Here is a 20,780-nt window from a genome sequence, read left to right as displayed (position 1 = left end):
GCGGTGGCTAACCTGAAGGGTAGAGCCCGGAACTGAAAGTGCTGATCCAGGACTTTGAAGCGTAAGTAGCGCTGGTGATCCCGATGAATTGGGATATGCAAATAGGCCTCTGAGAGATCCAGGGATGTGAGATACTCCCCTGGCTGTATCGCACTTCGGACTGACCGCAGAGTTTCCATGCGAAATCTTGGGACCCGTAAGTGCTGGTTGACTGACTTGAGGTCCAGGACGGGTCTGAAGGTGCCCCCTTTCTTGGGGACAATGAAATAAATGGAGTAATGCCCAGAATTTATGTCCCATGCAGGCACTGGGATTATGGCTTTTAGGGACAGGAGTCTCTCCAAGGTAGCTGCCAGCGCCGCCCTCTTGAGGGGCGGACAAGGCAATTCCACAAACTTGTCCGGAGGGAGATGGAGGAAGTCCAGGTAATACCCTTCCCGGACAATGGTGAGGACCCACTGGTCCGAAGTAATCTCGACCCACCTGCGGTAAAATAGGGTTAGAGTGCCCCCTATGGCTTCTTTCCCCAGATGGGTCGGCTGATTCTCATTGTGGGGTGCGGCTGGGACCCAAACCCGAGCCGGTTCCCCTCTTGCTGTGCCTGATCCGAAAGGACTGGTCCCTGGTCTCAGAACAAGGAGCTTGGTAGCGAGTCCTGTAAGGATTGAAGCGTTGAGAGCTTCTACCTCTGGATGGTCTAGGAAAAGGGCGCTGGGTCCTCCTTGACCTGTCTTCGGGTAGACAGGGTAATGGAGATGCGCCCCATTTATTAGCCAGTTTCTCTAGGTCGCTGCCGAACAGAAGGGATCCCTTAAAGGGCATTCTTGTAAGACGTGTCTTGGAGGAGGAGTCGGCCGACCAATTTCGTAGCCAGAGGTGTCTTCTGGCTGCCACTGAGGATGACACTCCCTTGGCTGTTGTACGGACTAAGTTGGAGGCCGCGTCAGTGAGGAATGAGAGGGCTGATTCCATGTCTTCTCCTGGGGTGTTGTTCCTGGCTTGTGATAAACAGGAACGCATCACCACGGTGCAGCAGGTCGCAATTCGAAGGGACATGGCTGCCACCTCAAATGCTTGTTTCAGAATGGCGTCCATGCGCCGGTCATGTGCATCCTTGAGGGCCGCCCCTCCCTCCACCGGAATGGTGGTGTGCTTTACAATGGCGCTAACTATGGCGTCTACCATCGGGCACGCCAGCAGCTCCTTGGTCGCTGGGTCTAGGGGGTACATGCTAGACAAAGCCCAACCCCCTTTGAATGAAGCGTCTGGCGCATTCCATTCCAGATCGATTAACTGCTGTGCTGCTTGTAAGAGGGGAAAATGGTGAGCCGTTGGACGCAGGCCCTCTAGCATGGGGTTCATTCTAGGTTCCCCTGGGGTGCCCTGGCCCGGGATAGCCAGCTCCGACAGGCATTGAGATACCAGGTCTGGGAGATCCTCCTTAGGAAAGAAGCGTCTCATGGTTCGATATGGTTCTATCCCCGAGGGGAGTTCTCCCTCCTCGGGGGGCTCGCCATCTTCTTCAGAATAATCCGAGTCCCCATAAGTGGGGCTTCCGGGTGGCGGGTGGCCATGCTAAGGTCTTGAGGGACCCGGGGCAGGGTCATCCGGTACGTATGGGTCCGGTTGGGGATCAGACTGCATCTTGACGAAGGCATGAATCCCCTTAAATAATTCCACCCAGGAGAGGGAAGCAGGTTCTAGCTGTAGGGGCACTAGGTCTGTGAGGTTCCCTGGCTGCTCATTGTGGCCTGCTAGGTTCGGGGTGTTCCCTGAGGAACTGGCAGTCAAACTGGGCTGACACCGGCCCTGACCTGGAACTCCCAGGGCCTCCTCATATTGGGCACATAGGGAGTCTGCTTCCTCGCTCTGTGTGGCTCTGAGGTGGCATGCAGAGCAGAGGCCTAGAGCTCTTATGCCTGATTCTGGAGGTGCTGGCTCTGTGGACGCCTGGGCTCTCATACGCTCCATTGCGTCTATTATTTCTATGTGCCAGTGTGCTCCCAGCCTCAAGTATGCACCTTGTACAATGTGCGAAAGCTGTGCGTCTATCAATGTGCGCCTATCAGCGTGCGCCTACCAGCGTGCGCTTATCAATGTGCGCTATCAGCGTGCGCCTATCAATGTGTGCCTGTGTATCTGCGCCTAGGAATATGCGCTTATCACTGTACACCTATCAGCGTGCCCTTATCAACGCTATCAACGTGCGCCTATCTACGTGCGCCTATGAACGCTATCAACGCGCGCCTAACAACGTGCGCCCTCACAGGGCAGAGGGCGACGGCGAGCCGGCAGGCAAAATGGTGGGCTGCCACGTAGGCAGACCCCGCTAATCCTCGCTCTCCGGAGACCAGTAAAGTAAAGATGTACGCCTTACCTGATCTTCGGCGCTTCCCGGCTTCAACCCGGGCGGTCTCCGGCTGCGGGGGGAGAGGGTGATTACCGTCACCGCCGCGCTCGAGGAAGTGCACCCGCTGCCTCTAGGCCGCGCCCGAACTCGTCTTGCTTGGGGGCCAAGTCCTCACTGCAAACGGATCGGGACCGAGGCTGCCTCTATGCCGCGCCCGAGCCCTTCTCACTCGGAGGCTAGGTCCCTGCCGCGAGTCGGCCACCGGACCGAGGCTCTTACCTCCGAGGGACCACGGAAATCACCTCGGGAAACTCAACTGGGGGAGGGACCCGAGGGTATCACCGCAGGAGTGCGGGGCTCGTCTTTAGGTAGGATTCTTCTATGAATTTAGTTGTTAGAATTTGGGAGAACGCTCAGCGAGCGTTAGGTAGCTCCAAACTGCTTTGGAGACGGAAATTACTGAGCGTCTGCACTTCCTGCAGGGGTATATGTACCACGTGCTGACGTCACATCCGTCTCCAACTGCTAGCACGAGCACACTATACCCATTTGTAATGAGTCCATCTGCTACACGCTAGGAAATATACAATTAAAACATAGATGCATAAATTAACAGTGGGAGAGATGAAGAGGGAGAGGTTGGTGGTGAAAAAGGGAGGACAAGGAAATAAAGGGAAAAGGAGGAAGGTAATAATCTTGGTATTTATTCATCTTTGGAATGGACTTGTAGCGTTGTTAATTATAAGTTCATATTGCTGCACAATGGCTGATGCTAGATGTTAATTCAGTATCTCTCTTGCATGGGTCTGGTTGGTAGTATTGATTGAAGTTAGATTGTTGAATTAAATCATTAATGTAGACTTTGTGAAAAAGGAAAGTCTTAAGATCCTTCTTGAACGTTTTTATATTAGTTTGAGTTCTTAAATAAGGTGGTAGCGAGTTCCATTTTTTAGGACAGGCAATGGAGAATGCTCTATTTCTTGTTGTTCATAGATGGGCATCTTTGATGGGAGGAATTAATAGACGAGAGGTGTTATTTGATCGAAGATTCCTATTGTTATTCTGTGGAGTGATTTTCAAGCTTGTTTTATGGTGATTTGTGTATAATGGTCAAAGTCTTATATTCAATTCAGGATTTAATAGGAAGCCAATTTGTGTATAATGGTCAAAGTCTTATATTCAATTCAGGATTTAATAGGAAGCCAATGTAGTGAATTTAAAATTGGGGTGATGTGATCATTCTTTTTTTTTCCAGTTAAAATTCTGGCTGCTGAATTTTGAATAATCTGCAGAGGCTTGATGTTAATATATGGATGGCCAATCATGAGGGAATTAGAGTAGTCAATGGTTGAGAAAATTATTAGTTGTAAAACTGTTATGAAATCTACTGAATTTAGAAAAGGTTTTATCCGCCTTAGGATTAGGAGTTTGTGATATCCTTCTTTGATTTTGATAGTTATGTGGTTATTGTAAGATAGGTTATTATCAATTATTACTCCAAGGATTCTGGCGTGAGTGACAGGGGATATTGGGTTAATATGATTGTTTGTTGCGAATAGAGGTAGTGGTGTTATATTGGTTTTTTGTTCATGATAAGTAATTCGGTTTTATCAATTATGAGTTGATTATGAGTTTTAATTTTGTAAGGAGTTGTTTTATTGATTCAAGTAGTATAGAAGTGTCTTTATATGTTTCATCAATGGAGTTTTTTTATGGGAATTAAAAGTTGTATGTCATCTGCGTAGAGGTAGTGGGTGATTTGCAGCTCGTTTAGTAGCTGGCAAATTGGTAAAAGGTATACATTGAATAGAGTGGGAGATAACCCTGAACCTTGTGGAACTCTAGTATTGAGGTTAATTTTCTTAGAGAAAATTAAAATTGACATATTTCCTTTTATTTTAGTTAATTTTGTACTTATTTGTGGAAGGTTACTAATTGATTGTATCATGCACAATTATTTTCCCTAAGTGAACAACAGACTCTGATCAGTAGTATTCATGCCCATACCCTGAGAGCCATCAACAAGTTGGGTTTTCAGGATATCCCTAATAAACATGCATGAGATCGATTTGCATACAAAAAGGCAGGTGTATGCAAATCTATCTCATGCATATTTATTTGGAATATCTTAAAAATCTGATCTATTGGTAACCCTTGAGGGCTGGGAGTGAATGCCATTGGCTCTATATACCAAATTTGAGTGAAGGTTTATTTTGTCAAGTGCTAGCTGGTTCTTACTATGTAAATTTTCTCCCCGCCTCTTAATTGGGCAAGTCTATAAGTACAGATTTGAGACAGGGGTGGGTGGGAGAGAAAAACCAAACAAACAAGGAAACAACTATATCACTCTCAAACAGAAAGAAATAAACTTCAAAAGACCCAAACCAAGCAAACTTCCCAGCAGAAATAATTAAGTTAAACAGACCCCAGTTTTTTAGTCAATGCCAAGCCCTAACCTCAACAGCTCCTGCTTCAACAGCAACATCTTCAAGATTCAAAGTCCTCAATATCTCACATCTTACCTGTCTAGATACCTACCTCTTAGAGCACTGTGGTTCTCACATGAGAATTTCCTGAGGATTCCATTGCCTAAAGAAGCAATGATCACTGATACTAAGAAAGAAGTCTTTTCTGTGCCATGCTCTACCAGCAGAATCTGCTCTCCATGACCATTGGGCGGCATCAAATCTCATGAGTTTCAGGAAAATCCTTAAGACATGGCTCTTCCTCTTGACTCCTAGTTTAAATGATATCTACCCTATTGCCCCACCCTATTTTTCAAAAATGTGTGTGTGTGTATATATATATATATATATATAATTTACACATGCTCACTTCAATGTAAAAACTTGTTACTTAGTTTTTGTTCAATGTAAAACTTCTTTTATTCTGTTCTATGTAAACCGCTATTTGTAGCGATAGTTACTGTTCTTTGTGAACCGGGGTGATATGTATATTATACAGGAACCTCCGGTATATAAATTATTTTAAATAAATAAATAAATATATATAGTAATTTTATATTAAACCACTGGAAGCATAAACTACCTATAGTACTTCTCTCTAGTATGCTCTGACACCACTGTGTCCACAATTCCATGGCCTGCTACAGGTTTCCACCTTGATAGAATTACAACAAATCCATGCTAACTGTACTAGTAGTCTAATTACTGTAATTTACTTTAATTCAATTTTGTATTCCCTACCTGATGCTACTACCACTATAAGTATTATAATCATTGTTATACTATGACCCTCCATAACTATTGTAATTATTATAATCCACACTAAGATCTGGGAAATATGGAATATAAATCCGATAAATGGAATAATGCGTAGGTCTTCAGATGGCTTTGTATTCTTTATCTGCTATCATAGTCTATGTTTCTATGACTGTTTAGGAATCACAAAATAATTTTTTCTGATAATCTCAAATGTGATTGCATTAGTAAAAAAACAGCAGCGAGCATCACCTGTAACAATTTTTCATTTGTTGCCTTCATCTGTAAATATTTTGCTTGCTTCTCCTGAGACATATTTTTGATGATGCCATCTGCTGCTTGTTTCTCCCGTTCAATATCTTCTTCCACAGCTCGAATCAGGTCTTCTTTTCTATAACACAATGTGCAGAAAAGAGTACTGCAACTAAAGTAAACAGTAAGCATACACAAAAGGAATTAGCCAATGCAACATGCTGTGGAAGTGCTATGATGCATTAGCATACAGTCTATAAACTCATCAGTCTGAAAAGTACTACAGTCGGAGTGCAAAATACAACTTTAGTATTTTAATGCTGCTAATACTAATTATTCACTATTTTTAAAGATTTGTAATGCATAGTAAATTTATACTAGATATTTTAGTAGAAACTGTATGATATCACTAATACAATCAACAGAATCTAAGATCACAATTTAATGAATTTTGGACACTGGGTAAGGGAGAATACTAAAAGTGTGCAATTAACCTTTCAGATGATTAAGAATCTAAGAACTAAGACAAGCCATACTTAGTCAGACCAAAGTTTTGTCAAGCATTGTTTCCAACAGTGGCCAATCCAAGTCACAAGGACCTATTGGGGTAGGTAGATTCCAAGTTGCTTATCCCTGGGATATGTCCCAACTTTTTTTAATTGCAGCTACACTAAATAGTTTCACCACATCCTCTGGCAATGAATCCAGAGCTTAAATATTCACTGAGTAAAAAAATATTTTCTCTTACTAGTTTTAAATGTATCAGCTAGTAAATTCATTGTCTGTCCCCTAGTCTTTGTACTTTTTTTAGAGTCAACAACTATTTCACATTTACTTGTTCCATTCCACTCATTTTATAGTCCTGGGGGAATTCTGCGCTACTGTGGAAGGCAGAATTTGTGCAGAATTCCCCCCTCCCCCTGCGCAGAATTGCCAAATTCTGCACAGAAAATAGAACAGGAGATCCCGGCATGCTGCAAACGGAGCGCATCCCGTGTCTGCCACAGGATGCACTCCATTCGCGGAGAAGATGAAGGCCCCAGTGAGAGAGAATGTGTGTGTGGGGGGGGGGGGGGAGGGTGAGAGAGAGCAGGAGGGTGTGAGAGAGAGCATGGGAGGTAAGAGAGCGGGAGGGAGATGCTTCAGTGTGGGATTCAAGACAGGGAGCCTATATGAGGAGATTGTGAAGGAGTGTGTGTGTGTGTGAGAGATTGGGAGCTCGTGTATATTTAAAAGGGGATGTGTCTGTGTGCGAGAGAATGATGGAACCTGTATGAGGGTATGTGTATGTGTATTAGAGAGAGGGAGCATGTGTGTGAAAGAGGGAGGGACAGAGGGAGCCTGTGTGAGGGGTAGTACTGAGAACGGGGTCAAACTCTGGGACTGGCAATAGAGTGGAAGGGGTTGAGCCTAGAGGTGGAGGGGAGAGATACTGGCAGGTGGAGGAGTTGGGGCCTGAGAGGGCAAAGTGGCCAGGGGAGTAGGAAGTGCGAGTGGAAGGGACACTCTTACAGTGAATTTCTAGGGAAATTCTGCTCAAAATATTTAAAATTCTGCATCTTTATGTAATAACTTTTTTCTGTATTAATTTAAAATGTAATTACTTAAAGACTGTCATGTAAATTGTGTTATTTTGACCAATATAAAGTTTGCAGAATTTTAAGTTTTTGTGCACAGAATTCCCCCAGGAGTAATTTTATAAACCTCTAACATATCTCCCCCTCAGCCAAATCTTCTCCAAGCTGAAGAGTCCTAATCTTTTTAGTTTTTCCTCATAGGTGAATCATTCCATCCCCTTTTATCATTTTGGTCACTCTTCTTTGTACCTTTTCTAATTCTGCTATATCTTTTTTGAGATATGGTGACCAGAACTGCACACAATACTCAAGATGATGTTGAACCATAGAGCAATAGAGGCATTATGAAATTCTCTGTTTTATTCTCCATTTCTTTCCTAATAATTCTTAGGACAGACCTATACAGCCTGATCAGAATTAGCAGGATAAGTTAACCAATTAGCTCCATATATCAGAGTTAGCTGGTTAACTTATATGGCTAACTCCGCTCCTCCCCAGAATGCCTCCTGTCTGTCCCCAGAAGGCCTGACTTCTCTGGCTGAATATAGCTGAGTAAGTCATTTAGACGGATAGCTATTACATTAACCATCTATATGGCATTTGAATATGGACCTTGCAATAAAGATATAGTTGTGATGGAGAAGGTACAGAGAAGGGTGACCAAAATGATAAAGGAGATGAAACAGCTCCCCTATGAGGAAAGAGTAAAGAGGTTAGGACTGCTCAGCTTGGAGAAGAGATGGGTGAGTGGCGATATGATAGAGGTGTTTAAAATCATGAAAATCGGTTATTTACTCTTCACCGGTTCGAGAGAGGAAGCTCTTTTCTTATGTGATTTTTTAGGTTCTCTGCCTGGTGAAGATTGTGCCTGACTTGGAGCATAAGAACCCGACGTACCTTCCTCCGGGTCCCAAAGTTGGGCAATTTTCACTGCTCTCTGACATTGAGCTCTCTGGGACATTCTGCCGCAATTGGGACAAGCCGCCTGATCATGGTCTGGTCCTGAACAGATGTAGGACCAGGCATGGCCATCTATGAGAGACATTATTTGACCGTATTGGCAAAATTTAAATCCCGGAGTTTTGGCACCATGTGGTACCTAAAAGTGCCTTTGGGGGCTCACTTAAGTGAGGATGAGAGAAGAGAGAAAACTGAGAAAATCAAGTGTGACAGGAGAAGAAAGGCTGAAGAGGTTAGGGCTGTTCAGCTTGGAGAAGAGACGGCGGAGGGGGATATGTTAGAGGTCTTTAAGATCATTAGAGGTCTTGAATGAGTAGATGTGAATCGGTTATTTACACTTTCGGATAATAGAAGGACCAGGGGGCACTCCATGAAGTTAGCATGTGGCACATTTAAAACTAATCAGAGAGAGGACTTCCGATAATGACGTGGAGGCGGAAGAGTAGGGGAAAGGCTCCGCGGCCCCGCTCCCGCGAATCTACAACTTTTATCGTTTCCATCGCTCGTTTTTGCAACCTCTACCTGGAGCCGACTGCTGGAGGCAGGGGCGGATTGGCCTATCGGGGGATAGAGCATCCCCTGGTGGCCCGGTCGCTCCAGTCACGTGGTCTGCCGTGTGCGGCCGTGACAGAGCCTCGCTTGGCAGACCACGTGATGTGTCCTGGGCCGGCCTAGGCGGCGAATACCCGGGCCGGTCGTCCTCAGGAATCCGCCGCTGGCTGGAGGTACCGCTGCACCCCACCGCGGAGAGAAGTCGCGCGGATGATGAGAAGGACGGGCACTTGCTGCCATTCGGAGCACTGGCCCCATCACCCGCGTGCAGCCAAAATGGCCATGGCAGCCCCAGCCAGGCAACCCGTGATGGCCTCCGTCACAGAAGAGGCCCTGCAGACAATTTCCCAATGGGTAACAGAGGCGCTGGACGGATGCCTATACAAATTACAAGCTGCAAAGGAAGATATCAAGTCAACAGTAGAGGGCCATGCCAAACAGTTGGACACCGCTGAGGGTATTATTTCTGACCTGGAGGACCACTTAGCGACTTCTGAATGGCATGTGGCAGACCTCCAGGGCCGGCAACCTGAGTTGCTGGCCAAAATGGAAGAACAGGAGGACAGGGGCCGGCAAAACAACTTGAAAATTGTTGGCCTCCCCGAAGAAGTGAAGGATGGTGAGTTGAAGGATCTGGTAGAGCAGTGGCTCCTGCAGAAGGTGGGTCTAACCCTAACTGGTGAGCGCCTGCAATGCGAGTGGGTGCACCATGTGGGTCCTGTTCGCGATGGCCCAGGATGGCCGAGACCGGTGATGGCTTGGATTCTCAATTGGGGCCACAAAATGCAGTTGCTGCGGGCATACCAACAGAAAGGGGAGGTGGAATATAAAAGCCACCAACTACTGCTGTTCAACGACTTCTCGGCCAGCACCGAGGCGCAGCGGAAAACGATGGCCCCCGCTTGCACAGCACTCCATAAGCAGGGCATCCGGTTTGCCTTGTTATACCCAGCGAAACTACGGGTCCAGCATGACAATAAGACTCTTTCCTTCACCTCTAAGGAGAAGGCAGATGGGTTCTTGGCGACCCTTCCCCAGGTGGACGTGGAGTGAGGGGCAGCATGCTTCTGAGCAGCGGACTCAGGTTCCCAAATTTACCAATTTACTGGTTTCTTCAGTTTCTGCATTTGGCGGTTCATTGCAGGGCGTGTTCGAGCCTCATCTTGTTGACCTGAATGGCCTGACTCGTGTGTGCAAGCTGGAGAGGACGTCGCCACATGTCTTTTTGTGGCCGTGATCTGTTGGGCGGAGAGGTGGTGCGCTAAAAGCTGGCTGGATCTGCCTTACTCGCTGATTTTTTCACCCACGCACCTTTGTAAGTTTTTGAGCAGGCCTGGAGGCCGATTCGGCGGGAGACTGTTTCTCTTTTTCTTCTCTACCTTTAGGCACTGCCACCTTCCTCAATACCTGTTACTGGGATAATGGTGCTGTTTCGGGACCTATTTGACTTGTTTTATTGCACCGCTGGCAACACATGGACACATGACTCCGGACCATGCAGCAGCGAAGGAAGGGAAGAGGGGCCGGAGGAGGGGGATCCTGGTCAATAGTGTTTGGGATGGGGTTCACCCTGAGCCTCTTGGAGCAGTGGGGGGTGTTACTGATGGGGATACGATGTGTGTGGCTGGTTGGTGTGCTTGTGGGTGGGTGTGATAGTGGGGGGGGGGGGGGGGAAGGGCCATTTTGGGTTGAAATCCAGAGGCTCAGGTGCAGTGTAGGATATGGTCTGTGTCTTTCTCCTCAGGGCCTAGGCTGGGAGGCCTTGGGGGTACTGTGACTTATGTAATGTAGGGCCTTCGCGAGCTTCAGTTAGTGATCCTATTGTTCCTTGCCTATCATGGTGAAGGTTAAGATTGTTACAATGAACATGGAAGGCATCCGTTCTCCGATCAAGCGGATTAAATTGAATGCTCTGTTTAAGTGTATGAAAACACAAGTGGCGTTTCTACAGGAAACTCACCTAGGGGATGGGGAACACGCTAATCTACGGAGAGATTGGGTGGGTCAATGCTACTACTCCTCCTATAACCGGTGACAAAAGGGGGGTTGCCATCCTCGTTCATAAAAATTTACCGTTTCAACTTGTGCGTACTTGTCAGGATGAGGAGGGCCGATACAGGTTACCCGCCACTATAACGTATCAACAAAAGATTGTTTTTTGTAATGTCTATGCCCCTAATATGTACTCCCATGGGTTTTTATTTCTCTGATAAATGTATTGGCTGACTTTTCAGATTACAGTTTGGTGCTGGGTGGCGACTTTAACATAGTTGCGGATAAGCGCCTGGATAAAACCCCACCTAAGCTTCCCTCTAGGAATGATAGTACGGAGGGAATTAATTTGCTGTGCCAGGAATTACATTTGATTGATGCCTGGAGGATACTCCATCCGCAGGACCGGGATTTTACCTTTTTTTCCCATCCCCACCGTATGTATTCTAGGCTGGATTTTTTGTTGGTCTCAGAGCAGTGCTTCCCTAAGGTAAAAGAAGCTAACATTGGGACCATTTCTCTGTCCGACCACGCCCCTGTCATGATGGTCCTTCAGTGGGGTCTGGGGGCCCGACCCCTATTGCCCCATATCATTGTTAAATGTGGATATCAAAATCCTTGCCTTTGTCTTAGCTGCCAGACAAACTTCTATCCTTCCAGGTATTATTCATGAAGACCAAACTGGGTTCGTGGCGGGCCGCCAAGTGGTGCGGAATGTCTGACGTCTGTTAGCGGCGCTTAGCTATCAGGCCGAAGCCGAAGCACTGATCCTGAGCCTAGATGCCGAAAAGGCATTTGATTCTCTTTCATAGGAGTACATGTTTTGGGCACTGCAGCAGTATGGATTCTCAGGTGACTATTTGCAATGGCTGCGAATTCTTTACAGTAACCCGAGCACCACTATTTTACTCAACGGGTAGCCTTCAGGGGCTTTCCCTATACGTTGCGGAGTTCGGCAAGGTTGCCCCCTGTCCCCCTTGATATTTGTCTTGGCGCCCCTGGCCATCTGTCTCTGACGGGAGAGGGCTATTAGTGGGATTAGTGTAGATGGCCACAGTCTAAAACTGGCGCTATTCTCAGACAACCTTTTGCTATTTGTTGGATGGCCACGTGCTAGCGTGCCCGCAATAATCACTCTGTTTGACCACTTTCAATCAGTTGCTGTCCTTAGAATAAACTACGCCAAATCGGAGGCCCTGGCCTTAAACACCCATCTTCCAGATACATGGGGTGGGCCCTTCCCATTTAGGTGGGCCCCGGGTAAAATCAAGTATCTAGGAGTCTGGATTCCCTGGGATTTGCAGCAGCTGTACATTTTAAATATTTCTCCCTGCATTGCTAAGCTACAGGAGCAACTGAGGTTATGGACGCCACTGCCGCTTTCACTCCTTGGAAGGTGCGCATTGGTTAAGATGATGCTGGTGCCCCAAACTTCTCTCTCTCCTGCATATGGTCCACTGTTGGTTGATGGTGAGGGACATCCGGCGCTTGCGCTCCAGCATACAACAATTCTTATGGCGGGGAAAACGTGCACGACTTACCTATACAGCAATGGAGCACTCTCGGGAGCGTGGAGGGCTTAATATGCCGGACTTCCAGCTTTATAATGTAGCCTGCCAACTCTGGTTTATAGGAGAATGGCTTACGGGATCCTATCACTATTGTGATGCGGGGGTGTTGGACCGCATGTCAACCCCTGGCTCCCCTCTGAATCTTATTCAACTGCGAGTGGAGCAGCGTCGCACTGCGAGCTACCCCAGAGTGCTGCTCTATCCCTGTATCCGGGCTTGGCGGTGGCTGTGCAGGCTTAGTAGCTTATCAGGAGTTCGGTCCCTGCTAATCCCCTTTTGGAACAACAAAGAGTTTCTGCCGAGCCATGACAGTAGCCCGGTGTTTCACTCTTGGGCAGAGAAAGGGGTGCTGTTTGCCTTTCACTTGTACGATCCTGAGTCTCGAATATTGCTGGACTTTGCTACACTGGCAAGAACTTTTCAATTGCCGCCAAAACAATTCTATGCCTTCCTCCAAGCCAGACATTACTTGCATTCCTTCGCTTGGACACCTACTGCACTGGCGGCTGAGGTAAAGTTCGCAAATACCATTTTTGATACCGCCTGCTTGACAAACACCATTACGGGTTGGAAGAAGTTGGGACAGAGGCTCTGTACCACTGATCCTGCGGCCCGCTTAGCTACCAGGTGGTCTATAGTGTTGGCTTCCCCCCACTTTAAGGACCTCTATCATCTACTGCCTGATCTTGGCCTCCAGGAAGTACAACTTAAAATTCTACACTGCCTCTATTACGACGATGTTCGCCGGTTTCAAATGCGGCTGGCTACATCACCTTCATGCATTAAATGCGGCACCGCAGATGGCACACTGCTCCACCGACTTGTTGACTGTTCGTTACTCCAGTCCTTTTGGCGGGCGGTTCTGGCGGTGGTGGGGGCCTGTACTGGAGCTTCCCTTACCACCGAAGGTCGAATGTTGCTAACTAGTGTCTTGCCCAGACTTTTGCCTGGTAGCCGCTCAAAGGCTAAATTTGAGCATGTGGCCATCATGTTGGCCTGTTGAACTATCTTGGCCATCTGGCTGGAGCCGTTTAACAACACCCTCGGTGGACGCCTGGTTTGGCAGGATGGCTTCCGTGGCACAATTGGAAAGACTGGATTTTTTGGCTGGCAAGAGACAACTGAACAAAATCTACTGTGCCTGCTGGGCTACTTGCTTCAATGCCTTCCCTGAGGCTCTTCAAGATGGACTGCGCCTTAATGACTACACGCTGCATTGGTCCTCCAAAGAGGGGGGGGGGACGGGGAGATTAGGGTGTGAATGAGGGTTGAATGTGGGGCGTTTGTGGTGTTCTGGGGGGGCGGGGGAGGGGGGAGGGAGGTTTTGGTAGTAAATGGAAAATCAGGGTTTGGTGACCTGTTCCTTGTTTATTACTATGGTTATAAAGGTTCAACAGTGTACTCTGTGATTCAGGTTGATGGTTTGACATTTCTGCATTCTGTTCTCCCTGTTAATAAAAAAGTATTTTGAAAAAAAAACCCCCACTAATCGGAGAAAGTTCTTTTTCACTCAATGCACAATTAAACTCTGGAATTTCTTGCCAGGGGATGTGGTTAGTGCAGTTAGTGTAGCTGGGTTTAAAAAAAGGATTTGGATAAGTTCTTGAAGGAAAAGTCCATTACCTGCTATTAATTAAGTTGACTTAGAAAATAGCCACTGCTATTACTAGCAACAGTAACATGGGATAGACTTAGTTTTTGGGTACTTGCCAGGTTCTCATGGTCTGGATAGGCCACTGTTGGAGATAGGATGCTGGGCTTGATGGACCTTTGGTATGACCCAGAATGGCATGTTCTTATATTCTTAAGATCCTGGAGAATACTATCAGGTTTGCCCTCAAGTTGAGGGATCCAAATCTTGTGTAAGGATTCAGGATCAATTTCTTACTAACAGAAAAAACTGTTGGAAAATACTTAATTATAATTTGAAACTTAAAATTAATTTAAAAACCGATTGGCCATGTAACTTCTGAAACTAGCTAGTACTCTGATAAGACAGTCAATCAGTTTTCAGAAATACCAGATCTAAGGTGTGTCCATGTCTAAGAGTAAGATGTTGACTAACTTGCTCCTAGCCTAAAGCCAACATCATACTTAAAATATTACAGCTTTCTGGCAATGGATTTACATCTAGAAGCAAATTAAATCACTTAACACTAAACATTTTTTGAACCAGTTTTCAATGCTAACAAATACATCAATCAAGGATGATGGTTACAGATTTAAAAATGTATAACAGACATATAATGTAAACATTTTTTACCGAAAAATGCTAGCTATTGTTAAATATTTGCAATAAACCTATTTATAGAAACCAGCATCAGATTAGATATAAAAATGCTGAAAGTTGTACTCCACCGCATCTTGCCATGCAGTGTCCTGCAAGTGGTATCAGATGTTCACACCTTAAATTCATTCACCTTCTGGTTCTATCGAACCTCATTTCTACTAAAATTATAGGTTTTATTAGTTACAAAACTCCCTTCAAAAAAAAGGAAAAACCTAAACAACATGAAATATCCAGCTCCGAGAAGTTCACCTCCAGTACCTACAAAGATTGTGCTTGCGGCTGCAAGATGTCAATCACTGACAGCCACGATGTATGTTACAGATGCCTGGAACTTGATCATGACTCAGCTAACTGCTATGACAGATCTTCTGCAGCAGCAATTGGAGCATGCCAGATGGCCTGTTTGAGAACCAGCAGTCTGTGTGAGGATGTGCATGAAAAGTTGGCAGACGTCCCATATTTGGGCAAAAACCTCTTTGGAGACATGGTCAGAGAAACTGTTGCCCAGATTAAGAAGCAGCAGTCCTTATTGGCGGAAGCCGAGAAGCCTTCTTCCTCTAGACATCCTTATTTCACTTACAAGCCTTACTTCTTCCAGAGATGCACTTCCACCAATTCCAGCAGTATTGCCCTCCACCTATGCTACTGCAACAACAGCTTTATGCACAAGGATGTCTATGTGACATATGTCAACCTAAAGCACCACCACATACTTAGCCTAAAACTGAACCTTAGACTATGACATCTCTGAAGGGAGGAAGGGTTTACCTGCTCTTCAAGGAGTGGCATAAAATCACTAAGGACCATTGGGTCTTAATAATTGTGAAGTATGTATATCCTTGACTTAAATCAGGTTAGCTAGTGTGAACTGGTACAACACCCTTTTTACTTTTGTTACAAAAGTTTAAATTGGATCTTAAGATTTTATAAAACTTGTATGATTTATATTCATTATTTATTTATTTTATTTAAATACTTTTCTATACCAACATTCCTATAAACATATCACATCAGTTTACATGGAACTGGAATAGAATAAAATAAAATAACATGGAGAAAAGAAAACAAAGTTATATTGAACAGGGAGAAAGTAACTTGGAAGTGGGAGGAAACAGATATCAACATCAAGATTAAAATAGTATAGTGAAAAAAAGGTGGCTAAACTAAGGCATAATTAAGCTAAATGAATTAGGAAAAAGAATGTCAACATTTAAAAAGAACTTATCTTAAAAATGCAGTACAGACTGGCACCACAACTCTTGTTCATGCTGTCTGCTTCATAATTCATGTGACAAAACCCGATATAGGCCAATATTTCAGTAAACTATGGTGCCTGCTTCAGGGGTTAGAATATAACTAACAACTTTCAGCATCGGAGGAACCTGGAATCTGTGCATCACCTTGTTGATGGCCTCCTGAACCATCCACTCCAGCTCTTCACAGAGACCTGGAGCAATCAGCCCTGGTTCCGAAAGGGGAGAAGGAGGCAGAGGCATAGCCGGAGGGACCACAGTTAAAGGCGGAGTTGCGGCTCCCATTACTCGTCCAGGTGATGGTTGCCTCGGTGACCTGGTCTTAGAAAGGGTCGATCCCTTTTCTGGACAAGGTTTCTTCGATGGCAGCTCGGACGATGGCGAGGTCAATGATTTGCCTTCGTCGATGGTCCAAGGCTATCGGTGTCTTTGCCGATGTTTCTGTCTACGATCCCCTCGATCCTGAGGGGGAGCAGAGGTAGTAGATGGCTGGGAAGTTGTCGATGCTGGACAGACACCGGCCAGTGCCCAATACTGGCGTGACGTGGACGGTGCCGTTTCGGACGACGTTGAAGCTATGGACAGCGTCGGAGTTTGAGGCCGAAAGAGAAGTTCCATCTTCTCCATTCTGGCTTTGCGACCTTTTGGTGTCATTAAGGCACATTTGGTGCAAGTCAGGACATCATGCTCACACCCTAAGCACATTACACAGACTTTATGGGGGTCTGTGATGGACATGGTGCGAGTGCAGTCAGGGCACCGACGGAACCCCGATGCCATAGCCTTTGAAAAATTTGAGCCGCGGTGCGGTCGACGGCCAGTAAGCCGCGAGGGCCAAATTCAGCGGGAATCGACCGGAATCGGGTAAAAACTTACCACGGAAGTAAAAAATTCAAGAGGAGGACCCCTGTGGGGTATTAAAGTTTGAAGTAATTCCGTGAGGAAAATTCCTGTCAGGAATCTCCAAGAGCTCCTTAACCCACCTGGCTACTGCTGCACGGAAAAAAGAAGACTGAAGGGGGACCCCTGCTGGTTGCAAGGTTAGTGCCATCCTGGGCATGCCCAGTAGGTGCCAGTCAAAGTTCTAGAAGCTTTGACAAAAGTGTTCCGTGATTGGGCTCCATCCTGTGATGTCACCCATATGTGAGGACTACCATCCTGCTTGTCCTGTGAGAAATGTTTAATTCCAATAAAGAAAAAGTAAAATAAAAACAACTCCCCAGTTGGAAAAGTGTGTCAAACGATAAGGCAAGTTTGCTTATTGTAAATGGGCTCTCTATAGACAGCAAGATGAATAAGCCATGACACCTAGGTAACATCATCCAATGGCGCTGAATGAACCATCTTTCTGGCTCAGTAAATATTTCATATTGAGCATGTGTAAGAGTTCCTACGCTTATGTTGCCTAAAGAATTTCTCAGTCAACTGTAGAGCTTACCTTTAACTAGTTAATAGACTGTCTAGAAAGATAGGTGAGTATTAAGCATGGCTAATTCATCCTGCTCTCCATGGAGAACCCATTTACGATAAGGAAATTTGCTTTCTCTATCGACAAGCAGAGCTGAATTAGCCATGACATAAGTCCCAAGCTGAGGGTTGCATGGCAGAGCACTTATTAAATAAAGCGATTTGGCTCTCCCGTGGATACTGGACTACTGGGTGAACAGGATGTGCAAAAACTGATGTGCAAAAACTGCTTCTCTAGAGCTATTGTCATTTCTGGAGAGATTGTCTAGACAGCAATGAAATGTAATGTTGCGCCGGAGGTGGACCCTTGGGCCGAGGTGGGGTTGATGCAACCTATAGGAGGGATCCTACGGGGCCCCACCATCGGCAGGCGAAGAGGGCTGATGGATGGAAGCTGGCTGGTACTTCACCAATACCAGCCCTCGCTCCCCGCGGGTTGAGCCTTTGGGTGCTGGGGCCGGCTGGACTTAGGTGGGCCTCCATCAGTCGTCGTCGATGGAAGAATCAAGGTCAGCCCAGAGGCAACAACAGGAGAGAATGACAGTCTGTACTGGACGAGGCGGAGACCCAGGTGCCAATAGAACCAAAGTGAGTACTAACCAGGTCGGAGAGGACAAGGGAACTCCCTTTCTCAGATGATCCTTCTGCATCCACCAATGGAGGTGGGAGCAGATTTCCTTTGGCAAGTGGAGTCAAACCGCATAGTCCTGAGACTGCGGGTTCCAACGAGAAAGCAAAGAGAACTGAAGAGGTCACATATACAGCCTCGCCCATGGCACCACTTCCAGGGTAGCTGCCATCAAGCCGAGCACCCTGTAGGTAGAACCACACCATTGGGCTTATGATGTTTACCAACTGATGCACGAGAGATTAATTTCTGAATCCTAACATCCAACAGAAGTATTCTGTCCTGCCCCATGTCAAACTGGACCCCCAGATACTCCAATGACTGGGATGGCTGAAGATTGCTCTTGGTCAGGTTCACCATCCAACCGAGCTCCTGCAATAAGGAGATCACCTTGTGTGTCACCAGGCGGCTCTTTTCCCGAGACTTGGCTCGCATCAGCCAGTTGTCCAAATACATGTGCACCAGAGTCCCTTCTTTTCACAAGGCCACCGCTACTAGCACCATATCCTTGGAAAATGTTCTAGGAGCACTGGCTAGACAAAAGGACAGCGCCCAAAACTGATAATGGAGGCACAATATCGCAAAGCGTAGAAAGTGTTGATGTTCCAATCGGATGGGAATATTAAGGTAAGCCTCTGATAGATCAAAGTAGGTCATAAATTCCTCCCACTGCACCACCATCATCAAAGAGCACAAGATTTCTATGTGAAAATGAGTCACCTTCAAATGACGGTTGATCCTCTTGAGATCCAGGATGGGGCAAAAGGAGCCCTCCATGTTGGGCACAACAAAATAAATGGAATATCACCCCATACTTTCTTGAAACATAGGCATCAGAACCATAGCCCTGAGCCTGAGATGCCTTTTAAGTGTGAACTCCACTGCCTGCTTCTTCTGCGGGGAGTGGCAAGGAGACACCATGAACACATCCTGAGGAATATCGTGAAATTCCAGCGCATACCCTTCTCATATCACATCCAGGACCCACTGGTCGAATGTGATCTTGACCCACCTCCGATAAACGAAAGAGAGACGTCCCCCTATCCCTGATTCCGGAAGGTGGGTTGACAAACCATTGGGTTGCTCGGGAAGGTACGCAACCCAAGCCCATTCCTCTCTTTGGCTATTGGGAACGAAAGGACTGAGATCTACCGAAAGGCCGAGTCTGCTGAAACGTTGACCCTTTGTAGGGACGAAAACGCCTGGAACCCTGAGATGACACCTCATACCAAAGGGGAGCTGTAACTGCTTATCTTCCAGCAACTGAAGAACCGTAGATTCTTCCCACTTACTGGCCAGTTTCTCCAACTCGCTCCCAAACAAGAGTGAGCCCTTAAAAGGCATTTTGATAAGATTAACTTTGGAGGCTGTGTCGGACTAAATCACAGTGAGCCAGATTTTATAACATGCGCACGGGCATAGATTTCTTCACGCAACCCGGCGCGAACAAATCTACGCCCAATTTTATAACATGCACATGCTGCCGCGTGCATGTTATAAAATCCAGGGTTGGCACGCGCAAGGGGGTGCACAATTGTGCAACCTGCGCACGCCGAGCCGCCTGCCTCCATTCCCTCCAAGGCTGCTCTGAAATCGGAAATTGGAGCGGCCTCGGAGGGAACTTTCTATCCGCCCCCGGGGGACCTTCCCCTCCCTTTCCCTATAACCCGCCCCCCAGCCCTAACTAAAACCTCCCCCTGACCTTTATTGAAGAAGTTACGCCTGACTCCGGGCAGGCGTAACTTGCGCACGCCGGCTCTCCATCCCCCAGCCCGGGGACTGTTCCCGCCCCCGGAATGCCCCCGGGCCGGCACCCCGCCCACGGCCCCACCCCTGGAACGCCCATTTTTTCAAGCCCCGGGACTCGCGCTCGGCGCGTGCAGGGGGAGGCAGGGTTATGTTTTCGGGGGTATCTTACTCGTGTAACCCTTTGAAAATCTACCCCAGTATGCATCTGCTAAAAAGGCAGCAGCAGGTTCCATAACCACTCTGGAATTCCCTCCAGACTCATCAACCTCCTGAGAGAGAAGCAGACAAGATTGCATCACAAGAAAGAAGAAATCTGTAAAGTCACTGCCACTGCCTCAAAGGCTTGCTTACGAATAGCCTCAATCCTTCTATCATGTACATCCTTCAAGGCCGCTCCTCCTTCTACGGTGATAGTCGTCCACTTAGCGATGGCACATACCAGTACATCCACTTTGGGAATATGTAAACGCTATATCATGGCCGGATCCAGAGGGTACAGGTCTTCCAATGTCCAACCCCTTTAAAATATTCCTCTGGGGCACCCCATTCTAGATCAATCAATTCCTAAATGGCATCCATAACAGGGGAAAAAAAAAGAGGCTTTTCATAAGGAAACCAAAATGGGATTCTTCCTCGGTTCCGACATGGTGTCCTAACCAGGGACACCAATCTGTTTCAAGGTCTGGGAAATTAGGGCCGGCAGTTCATCTCTATGAAAGAACTGCAACATGATTCGATACGGTTCCAGGCCTGGAGGAAATTCCCCATCTTCCAGGAAATCAGGGTCAACTGGATTCCTGTCAGGAACACCCGCAGGGAGCCGAGGCGAGCTCCGGCGCTTAAGCATAGGACTGGAAGAGGGAGACCAGACAGGAATGGGGGAAGCGGAGGACTGCGCCTGAAGAAAAGCTTGCAAGC

The 20,780-nt window shown here is 46.7% G+C and overlaps 1 protein-coding gene across 2 annotated transcripts in view; it reads right to left on the bottom strand.

The window, feature by feature from the left end:
* IFT74 (intraflagellar transport 74) overlaps positions 1-20,780 on the bottom strand; it is a 584,252-nt gene that overhangs the window by 286,651 nt on the left and 276,821 nt on the right. For both annotated transcript variants that reach the window (XM_029606405.1, XM_029606412.1), the window contains exon 9: positions 5,824-5,962. In XM_029606405.1, coding sequence (XP_029462265.1) covers positions 5,824-5,962 — 139 coding nt within the window. The remainder of the gene's footprint in view (positions 1-5,823; positions 5,963-20,780) is intronic.

The sequence above is a fragment of the Rhinatrema bivittatum genome, chromosome 1, assembly GCF_901001135.1.
Source record: "Rhinatrema bivittatum chromosome 1, aRhiBiv1.1, whole genome shotgun sequence".
Classification (NCBI taxonomy): Eukaryota; Metazoa; Chordata; class Amphibia; order Gymnophiona; family Rhinatrematidae; genus Rhinatrema; species Rhinatrema bivittatum.
This window is presented reverse-complemented; position numbering and strand designations above follow the sequence as displayed.